Here is a 10593-nt window from a genome sequence, read left to right as displayed (position 1 = left end):
TACTCTATATGATTATCCTCCTATAATTCGACAAAGCTCTGTCCCGGTGGTCGGTGGTGAGGCCCATTTTTTTTCTCTCGATTTCACCAAATCTCAGCTGTTTATTAGAACAACACACAGGTTTATGCCTACACCTCCAGGAATGTCATTACTTTACTTTAAGCACCCAATGACCACTTATAGTGACTTATAATCACACTATAATGCATTATAACAATGCATTATTATTATTATTATTATTAGAAATTATTAAAATCTATTACAACTATGGTAATTTTAATGATCCTGATTCCTGGCCAAAACAAAAAGTCAGAGTGATCAGCTTATAAGTTATTGTAAGTGCTTTATAATATGTTATTTTGATTATTGTTATAAAGCATTAGGAGTACTCAACCATGCAGTGTTATAATCAGATTATAATGAATTATAAGTATGTTTATAATGCATTATAGATATAGACTTCATAGAAAGTGTTAAACAAATTGCCCTGAGCCTCTCTGTGCTTGGCAGACTGGCTTCCTATGTTGATCTTAAAAAGAATGAAAAAAAGGAAGCCTTCAGTCATTTTGCAAAATAGCAAAACATGTCTGGTGTAATTTGGGTATAATTACACCTACTAAGATGAATACAGAATGAGGGTGAAAGTGAGAGAGCTGCATCTGTGACTCACTTGCTCATGCAAGTGCAGTTTCTTTTGAATAATGCAGACTTAGTTTATGCGTTAACGTCGAAGCATGTATCTCTCTGCCTCTCTCTGACATGTTTGACCCCGTACCATTTTATCAGTCAGCTTGTGTTTATCTCTGTTTAGCCTCACGAGCCAGTCTCTTGTTTCACTCTGGCTTCACTTCATTCAACAGAACTGTCTGTATGACTGCATAGGTAGTTCATATGTAAAAGGCTCTTTATGCGTATGAATAATGTAACAATTTGGGGACTAAGGATGGTACGCATGCACAGCCATACCATGAAAGCAACACGGCTGTATGTCACCAGATGAAAGGGCATTTTCTCCACTTAGCGAAAGTCCAATGAACTGTGATTTTTTTCTCTCCATGAAATATTGAACAAATATACCACAACAGCGGATAAATAAATGTGCACTATGTCCTTTTGAAATGAACAAAATGACAGCACGATGAATAACATGTACAAGTACAGTGATATACTGTATTTCATATCAGCAGACCTTTTATTTATTTATTTTAGATTGCCTGCATTTTCTTTTCTGCCAGTGGGGGCCTCAGAGCCACTTCCAGTAAACCACTATGAAGACATACTTTACCTACATCTACAGAGCACAAGCTACCATTGAATTGGATTAAGTCCCTAAATCACATGATCAATCATCCACAGCATGCTGTGCCAAGATGGCGGCGTATACGTGCACGTGCACTCCTCTGCGTCCTACGATGGCATGACTGCATACTGTAGCAAAAGCAGCTGCACCGTCATTAAAGCCGGGCACACACACACACACACACACACACACACACACACACACACACACACACACACACACACACACACACACACACACGCACACGTGGACATCAAGGCTCCTCGTGGCTATGCAGTAGGTTATCTTATAATGTGGATATTCTATGTGTCTCATGGTGGAAATAATCCTCAAGAGATAAGGAACTGGACAAATAGTAGTTTGATAGACACAGAAGTACAGCATACAGTATAATTCAGTATGCACACACACACACGAACACGGGCACACACACACACACACACACACACACACACACACACACACACACACACACACTAGCTGAGCACACACATAGAGAGAGCTTCCTAGGACAAATAGTGTGAGGTGATAATTGAATTTTGGAAACATTAGGGTTGGAAGGGAGGGAAACGGTTATCCAGGGAGATACAGTACACTCCTGTAACAATGGCAACAGACAATAAATTCCTCTGCCTTCCCTTCGGGGCGTATGCAGGCAGTGCAGTGCTGCCTGTGCCTCTCATTTTCTGGTGCAAAGCAGCAGGCAAACGGCATTTGTATGTGTATATGTGTGTTTGCGAGATGGTGCGTGTGCATGTATAGTATTGTGTGTACTTGTGTGTGCGTGTGAGCTTCATCGACCACTGAAGCATGGATATATCGTTCCCTGCCGTTGTGTGTGAAGCTCCCCGTCAGTACCTACTGCAGATTTGGCCACAGTACTGTACATACATACTGTACATGGACATTTCTGTATCTGTCTGTCTGTGTCCCTTTTATGCCCATATATGGAGTTCTGTGTGAGGCATGCTCAAATATGGAGTCTAGGCCAGTCTATGACATCATATTGATGCATCAGGGTACTCCATATATGGGGATTTGCAAATTATCTATATTTTTGGGAGATCCGCTGAACAGACTGACTATCCACTTGTAAGATTGCTCGAGCGGCCTAGGCAGCAAATCAGTGGAGACCAGTCTAGTGGTGACCTTCAAGCATGACGTTTTATTTGTATTATTTTTCTTTTTTTTTTACAATTTCTTTGACAATACCGTGTCCAACCTTTCATCTCATCTGGCTCCTGCTGTCCTTGCTTCTTCTCCCTTCCTCTGGTCTTGGTGGCCATAGTTATGTGCTGTTAAGCACCCACCACTCCAGAGAGGCTGGGACCATTTCTTCACACCATTTGTATACTGGATACTTATAGAAAATATTCACCAACAAACATAAGGAACAGTTGCTTTGATGGCTTTTAAATGCCACATCATTCTGATAATGTAAATCAAACAATGAAAACCAGTGTGATTTCATAAAGTAAACTCGGGAGACCTATCGTCTTTTCCTGGTCAAGCTGCCAATTATACTGTATCAAAATAGAGATGTTAAAATCCAATGTCAGTTGTTAGGCTGGTGCTCAATCTGAGTTATCCTGGTTCCTAGACTTGGAATGCTGGACAGGCATATTTTGTCTTGTGACAAGACAGGTAGGATGGGGTTTCATTTCACTGTCCCTATCTCTCCTGTTCTATCAGCTTCTGTTGTGTCATCATCACAATCTCCTCCATCACCTCTGGTTTTAAAATGTCTTTAACCTGGTGATGAAGAGAAGACTCATAGCAGTAGAAAACGCTGGTGTCATATAGTTGGACTTTGTGTGCAGACAAGGCTAGTAAGCAGTTCCTCAACCGTGAGATCACTTCTCGATCTGACAGAGATACAGGCTCCTCGTCCTGGTGTGATGTGGTTGGGTACAGCCACACAAATCCATTGTTTCCTAGAATGATGGATGCTCCACAAGGAAGGTCGTGGAAATGGTTTTTTTGCCTCTTGATCAGGGAAGGAGAGATCTGCACCAACACTCCTTGACCTAGCTTTCCATACTTTAAACTGCGGGTGTGAAGCAATAGGGCTCCATCTGAAAAGGCAGACTGTACCTCTGCACTTATGAGATCTCCTTCCTGGAGGTACTCCCTCATGGTTAGTTCATCTTCTGCTGATCTTCTCCTCAGTTCTCCTCCAGGTAGATTAACTGAAGATAGCAGGAGAACCGAGTCCAGTCGGGAGTTGATCTCCACCTTCCAACGTTTCTGCTGCACTTCAGTGATTCGACCAACCACCACATGTCCAACTTCTCCATAGTATCTTGTCTTAAGAGGTCTGACACAGATCAGTTTGTCTACTCTTTGCACCTCTCCAGCAACAGACGCTGTCAGATTCTCATCATCCATGTAAGTACCATGACCCCTCATAAAACCTGAGTCTGAAGTGATCACATCACCGGGGACAACCAGATCCTTTCGGTCTAGAGAGGATTTAGACAGTGAAACCTGTTTCCGAATAACTGGTAATCTCATGTCAGCAGCCATGCTTGTTGCAGTTCAGTGTCTATGAGCGTTTGTCACTATTTCAAGTTTACAAGAACGGCGTGACCGGCGCTGTTTTCTGCCCCGAGGTGACTCAACGCTCCAATACAAGGCTCTTAGTGGACCTCCATGAGCTTGTGACATCACAGAGCCGAGTCAGAGGGTGACACCATCAAGTTTTATATAACTGTCCGCGCACCAGAATAGTCTCCATATATGGGCATGTCACGTTTGTGACGGGGATTCAGGTTGTAGCATTTAGTGGCATGTGAAGTGGTGATGAATGAAGAGGTGTGGGGGTAATGGGTTCATTAGACTGTTGGTTCAACAGCATCACACTAATTACCTGTTCCTCCCATGTCGCCCCGGAAACTAAAGAGCCTGGTTGGTTGTCGTGAAATGAGACCCAATCTTCAGAATAAAGGAGTCGAGCCGTTTGGCCCTGCAGGGAGATGTGTGGGTAGTGGTATTGGGGAGGGGGGACTGACTTAAAATGTGACTGGTGTATTATTTAAGCACAGAGTGTGTTCGCTCGATGAGCTCGACAAAATGATGACGGGACCTTTTAGAGTGGAGCACAGTTTCAGAGTTTAAGAAAAAATAATACAGCTTAGCTCAACTACTGACCGTACGTTTTATGGGGGAAACATGGAGTCTGGGAATTTAGCAACTAGTGAATTTAGCAACTTGTGTTTTCACAGCCTTGTATATTACAGTAACTGTGCTTTCGCAGTCAGCCTGTCCATCAACAAGCTCTCGGTGCTGGGAAGGGTGGACACATAGGGGGAACTAGTCTGACCTCCGTGGCTCTCTTGTTTTGGCAGCTGCTTTTTCTGAGTTTGTTTGTGTGGCAGCTACAACCTCTGTAAGGGAAGAGACTGGGGGAAAGGAGAGCAAGGAGAAGTGAGGGAAGATGAGGTATGCTTTGGGGGGTGTACAATGGCCCTCTGTGTGAGGGGACAGGAGGCTGGTGATGTCATGGCTGGCAGGAGTCGGGTCCCACTGAGCTTGGGAAGGCGTGACGAGCCTGAGACACACATGAGCATGGCTGACTTTGTCCTCTTGGATCACACTGTGACAGAGAACTTCTCAGACCCACGGGCAGCTAACCAGCAAAGCCAGTCAACAGCCAGCCAATCAGCGAGCAAATGCTCCCATTATCCTTCATCAGGACATGCTCGGCAAGTCAAACTGCCAGCCAGCCAGTCCTATAACGGAAGAGGCGGCAATGTGTCACTTTGAATTTTTACGCAAATCGGTCTCTTTTTTATTGTAATCATATACACGATTATTCCATAATATGCTCTCTGGCTCTTACTCCATGTTCATAAATACTGGACAATATTTCCCAAAAAGATACAAGATACAATGTTTGTGTGTACAGTATGTGTAGAAAGGAGAATAAGTCATAATGAAAAACGACTTCAAATATCTACACTGACCTCTAAAGGGTTCCAACCTCTTTGGGACTATTTCTCTCGTTGATGATTTGTGTGCGTGCACAGCAGCCATAAACTCACAGCAGGTTTTACAACCACGGCCAAAAACACAAATTTTCTGCACGACTGACGAGCTTATCGGCAAGCGTTTTTTTAAAGGCCTTTTAGCCAAACAAAGAGCCGCCAATCCTTCAGCTGTGGCATTTGCCAGAACGTTATTGGCAGAGAGGTGTTTTTCGTCTGAGCGGCGTTTCCTAGAAGAATGGCCTTGAGGGGGAGAGAAAGGCTTCTTTTCACAGCGGGCCTCACGAGTGTCATGTAAACACACACACGGAGAGAGGCTCCTTTCATTAGCTATGCTAATCTGTGGCGCACGTGACTCGCCACAGGCTCCAGAGGTCCTTCCTGGCTGAGGCTCTCTGTGCCATGTCGGCCTCAGTCTCTAAAGGCCAGGGTTCCATCTTCTCCTTTCTGGTTCATTGGCTTAATTTGTTCTGTATTCCTCTTTCTCAAATAGTTAGATTGAGCAGCGATGTGGATCTGACCCCACCCTGATCTCTCTCTTCACTTCCCATCATTGTGTGGATATAATTTATATGCTCTTTGATGTCTCCGCTCCTCTTCATCTTGCATCTCCACACTGACTGGCTGCTTTGATGGAGCAGTGGATGTTGACCGCCACCTCTATACAATGTTATAAACTTGCTGGAAATTGTAATGACGATGGTGAGATGCCTGATAAAACAAAGAATTTGGTGTACAATTTCAATGCGTCTCTGAAAAGTGCTGAAACTAAGTCACTTCTGTCACGTCCCACTCTGTGGTTGCACATATACAGGGGCGGCCGTAGCTGAGCGGGTAGAGGCTGCCTGGGAAACGGATCTCTGGTTTGCGTCCCGGCCCAGGTCTACGTGTTGCTGCTCCCAGAGGCGCTGCCCCCGTACCGCATGTCACTGTATTTGCATGTTATACAGTGGCAAATATCACAAAGTAGTGCAGACCAAATTATTATTATTATTTTTTTTTTGCATTTGACTTTTATTTCCATTTTCATCCATTATGTAATCTTATTACATGGACATACATATGCACACACACGAAAGAAAAATTGCATCACACATTTAACAGGGCATCAGACATATTAAAGAAAATTTCAGAGGCATCACAGACACAGGCGACTAAAAACCATTATTCGAACTAGAAAAAGTGCTCCTTGTAGCACAGGTCTCCGCCAGGTCAGGTTGGTTATTGTGGGCCAGCAATGTACGGCATTTAGTCATTATAGAGATGAGTGGAATCTGTAGAAGTTGAGGGATTAATGTAGATGAAGTTATTGCCAATCAGGATGAAATATGAAAGATCTGACAGGTTCGTCTTGATCACATGACTATTGACATAATGCGTACCGATTTGCGTGATGTTTGGACAAAATGTGTAGGAGTAATATGATTTTCTTTTATTACAAAAATCTGCCTCCTTGTGGCACTATAATAGGCCAATGTGAAAAGGGTGGCATTACTTCCTCTGCCTTTCACGGCAATCAATCGTTCATGATTTGAGGCATTTTGTTCAAAGCTAACCAACTTTAGGTGTCAATCTTAGCCAATCAGGATGGAATCTGAAAAATCTGACAGATCCGTGTTGATCACATGACTAGAGATAATGTGTACCGATTTGCGTGATGTTTGGATAAAATCTGTAGGAGTAATATATTTTTTTTTCTTAATCGGCCTCCTGGTGGCGCTGTAAAGGCAGTTGTGAAAAATGAAAAGAGAGATTTTACTACTTATCTCTGGAGTGTGTGTGCAAAGTTTCACACCAATCGGTCCAGTTATAGGTAAAAGTCGAATTGGCCTGGTGTTCTAGCACCACCACAAGGCTGATTTGAAAAATGTAGGGTGGCAAATCGGACAAATCCATCTTGATCACATGACTATATATATACGTGTACCGATTTAATTTATAATAATATAAAAAATGTGTTTGCAAAAATTGGCCTCCTGGTGGCGCTATAACAGGCCGATGTGAAACATTTGGGGCAGAGGTTGCTCTTTCTGAAATCACAGCTCTCTGCGGTGCATTTATTGTGAAAATTAATATTGCAATCATGATAGAAATACAATACATTGTGCAGCCCTAATGGTTTCTAACCCAAACTCTGCTTTTTAAATCCTCTGCTGGGAGTCAATGACTGTTGGATTAGATGGCACGTTTTGTAGAATTTGACCATCATCTGTGTTGTAAACTGATGAAATGTTCCTTGATGAGCCCATTTTTTATTTTACATCAAATCTCTACATCAGGGCGGCTCCATTTCAGGGACTGGCCATTAAAGGGTAATTACTGCATCGGGCAGAAACCTTCTATCTCCATCTCCATATTTCATATTTGTTGTTTTTCTCATAAATTAATGCCTTATTGTATACAGTACTTTATTGTACGATGACACGGAAAAGTAGTGAAAATAGTCTATCTCGAAGTTCATAATGCTTTGCTTCGCGACACGTTGTAAAGTTTTAAATGTTTGTTTTTGTAAGTGTATTTGCCCAAAATAGGGACACCAGGTTTAAAGTTGTGAAGTCTGTCTGTAGGTTTTATAAATATTCAACCTATAAAAAATATTAACGAGAGCTTGTTACCAAATAATAACTACAGTACATTGGATCCATTGAAGAATGCAATTGCGGAAATAATGCATTGCAGAAAAGTTTTTGACATACAAGGTTTTCACCTGACACCGACGACATGTTGAGTGAGTCGTTTTATGCCCAAGAAGACGAGCGGTTGAGAATGAACCGCCTTAATCAATTATTCTGATATACGAGCCCCCTGGAAAGTGTATGGGGGATTTGCCGTGTCTTCGTAAGTCACAAGGCGATCATTTGAAATCCCCCTCAACCACAAGGTCTCTTCCATTTTTAATGAAGCCGGCGATAAAAAATTGTGTTACACATGTAATTATGTCTTTTATTGATTCGTCAGCATCTAAGCGGATGGTATCCCATGAAATATATCCCTGCTATGATAACCTGTCTCAATTGCATTCATGAGAGTAAAATCATTAAAACAAAGACCCCCGAGGGGATATGGAAAATGGTGTTTTGACATGTGTGTGTGCATGCATGTTAGGGTGTACAATATCTTCTGCACTGACTCTCTCTTGTCAGCAGAGACAAGGGGTTACTTTCTTCTCTTCAAACAGTGACTGATAGCGCTCTCTTTCTCTCTCTCTCTCTCTCTCTTCACATCATTCCCTCCTTTCCTTATCGCCTCCAGGCTGTGAGGACAGGGGAAGATGAGACCGCCCAGTCCTCTGTTGATCCTGCTCTACGTCACGCTATCCCAGAGTGTGAAGGTAGTTTCCAAGAGAGGCTCAGGTATGTAACAGCTTTTCATTGTGTGCGCGTGTGCGTGTGCGTGTGCGTGTGTGTGTGCGCGCGTGCGTGCGTGCGTGCGTGCGTGCGTGCGTGCGTGCGTGTGTGTGTGTGTGTGTGTGTGTGTGTGTGTGTGTGTGTGTGTGCGCGTGCGTGCCCAGGTCTCTAAATCCTAAGGCTGGTTTTGTTTAATCTTTGTCCGTCACGAAAGTGCTCAAGGTGCAGTTAACGTCGGGCCATGCGACCTCCCAGTCACTGCATGAGTCATTTTCAGTGGGCAGTACTCTGATGAGCTTTCTAGAGATGTGTGTGTGTGTGTGTGTGTGTGTGTTGTTTCTGCCTGTTTCTGAGGTAGGCATGATCACAAAGGCACAGTATATTGTCTCTGTCAGGTGGACACCTTGTACGTCCAAAACTGTTCCTTTTTTATAATTATTATCTTTTTTATTTTAGATGGTGAAAATAGCCGATAGACAAGTTCACAAAGCGTTGCATCGTGACTCGTTGAGAGCTTGTAGATCGGCTATTTTCACTGCTTTTGTGCGACACTCTTGTATGATGAAGTGGGGCATTCATTTACAAAAAAACAAAAACAAATATGGAGATACAAGGTTTCTGCCCGGCACCAACGATATCACACAGACAGTTATAATTCTCCATATAGAGAGAATGACAGCTTGCTACTGAATGAAGCAATCGTTCAGTATTTGGGTCATCGAGGGTTAATGTGAAAATCCTTTTGATTCTAATTAGCAAATTGAGTATCAGTTGTGAGAAAATGCAAAGGTCAAAAGGGAAAATGTACGAGAGAGAAGATTGAAAGCAGAAACTTAGTTCATGACATGAATAGATTTACCGACGTGTTGATAGTGTTCAAATAATATGAGCAGAGGTTTATACGGCATTCTGTTATTATGTAGCTCAGTATACCACGGCAGTAATGTCTAGTTGCCAGTAGGCAGGCCACCTCATCACCTAATATTTGTATTAATGCAAGAGCAGGGCCTGCATTTCAATTTTCCTCTGCAGAAATTATCTGCAAGGCCAGCAGTATTCAAGAATTAATTCCATGCATGCAGGAAGGTGTGTGTGTGTGTGTGTGTGTGTGTGTGTGTGTGTGTGTGTGTGTGTGTGTGTGTGTGTGTGTGTGTGTGTGTGTGTGTGTGTGTGTGTGTGTGTGTGTGTGTGTGTGTGTGTGTGTGTGTGTGTGTGTGTGTGTGTGTGTGTGTGTGTGTGTGTGTGTGTGTGCGTGCGAGCGTAGATTAGCGTGTGTGTGCCTCTGTGTATGTTGGTGCGTGTCGAGCAGACACGAGCAGACATGTGTGAGGTTTTAAAGACTGACCTTTTTGCTAAAGCTTTTATAACAAAGAAAGAAAAACCGACACATTGAAAGGTCAAAAAGGGCAACTGAGCTATGAATAATGTGCCTTCGCTAACTGCCTTGGGAAGATGGCCATTGATGCTGAATACAGACAAGTTTAAACAAATGTGTAGTACCACCAAACTGAAGCCTGCACACAAACCAAACTCCAGGCAGGTGAACTTCCCACGGGAAGACCTTACAGAGGTTGAACAGCATAATGAATAGATACTGTACAATTACCAACTAGATGATGTGTTGTACCAGAGAGGAGATGGTATTCCTGACCTCTCTCTGTAGTCCAGCTATACTCCAGAGTAAGTTAAGCTACAGTACGTGTCCGAAATAATAAAGGTATCCTCTATGCTTTTGCGATACAATGTAGGATACTGTAACAGTGTTTATGATGCTTAAGAAAATATAATATAGGATGGTTTTATACACATTGAGTTTAATGTTTCAACCAAAAAGAAAAATCTAATTGCCGGAGCCCTACAGTGAAATAAAATAGAATGACAAATTGCACGGGACTTGGTTTAATCCATGTCTGTGAAATTGTCCTTATAGAAGGGCTCTTAAGGCTCCTTAAAAGAGATC

General features: G+C 42.8%; 2 protein-coding genes across 2 annotated transcripts in view; one reads left to right on the top strand and one right to left on the bottom strand.

The window, feature by feature from the left end:
• Nucleotides 1-2971: 2971 nt before the first annotated feature.
• LOC308073278 (exosome complex component RRP4-like) lies at nt 2972-3826 on the bottom strand (the record flags this gene model as incomplete). Its single annotated transcript, XM_080412156.1, has 1 exon — nt 2972-3826. The coding sequence occupies one exon, from the start codon at nt 3824-3826 to the stop codon at nt 2972-2974; it is 855 nt and encodes a 284-aa protein (XP_080268282.1).
• A 4731-nt stretch (nt 3827-8557) lies between these two features.
• il1rapl1a (interleukin 1 receptor accessory protein-like 1a) overlaps nt 8558-10593 on the top strand; it is a gene marked incomplete at both ends in the record, with an annotated part of 171940 nt that continues 169904 nt past the window's right edge. The window contains 1 exon segment of the mRNA XM_080412775.1: nt 8558-8639. Coding sequence (XP_080268901.1) covers nt 8558-8639 — 82 coding nt within the window.

The sequence above is a fragment of the Gymnoscopelus braueri genome, assembly GCF_963280865.1.
Source record: "Gymnoscopelus braueri genome assembly, chromosome: 18".
Classification (NCBI taxonomy): domain Eukaryota; kingdom Metazoa; phylum Chordata; class Actinopteri; order Myctophiformes; family Myctophidae; genus Gymnoscopelus; species Gymnoscopelus braueri.
Note: the sequence above shows the minus strand (reverse complement) of the source record. Positions and strands in the feature narration are given on the sequence as shown.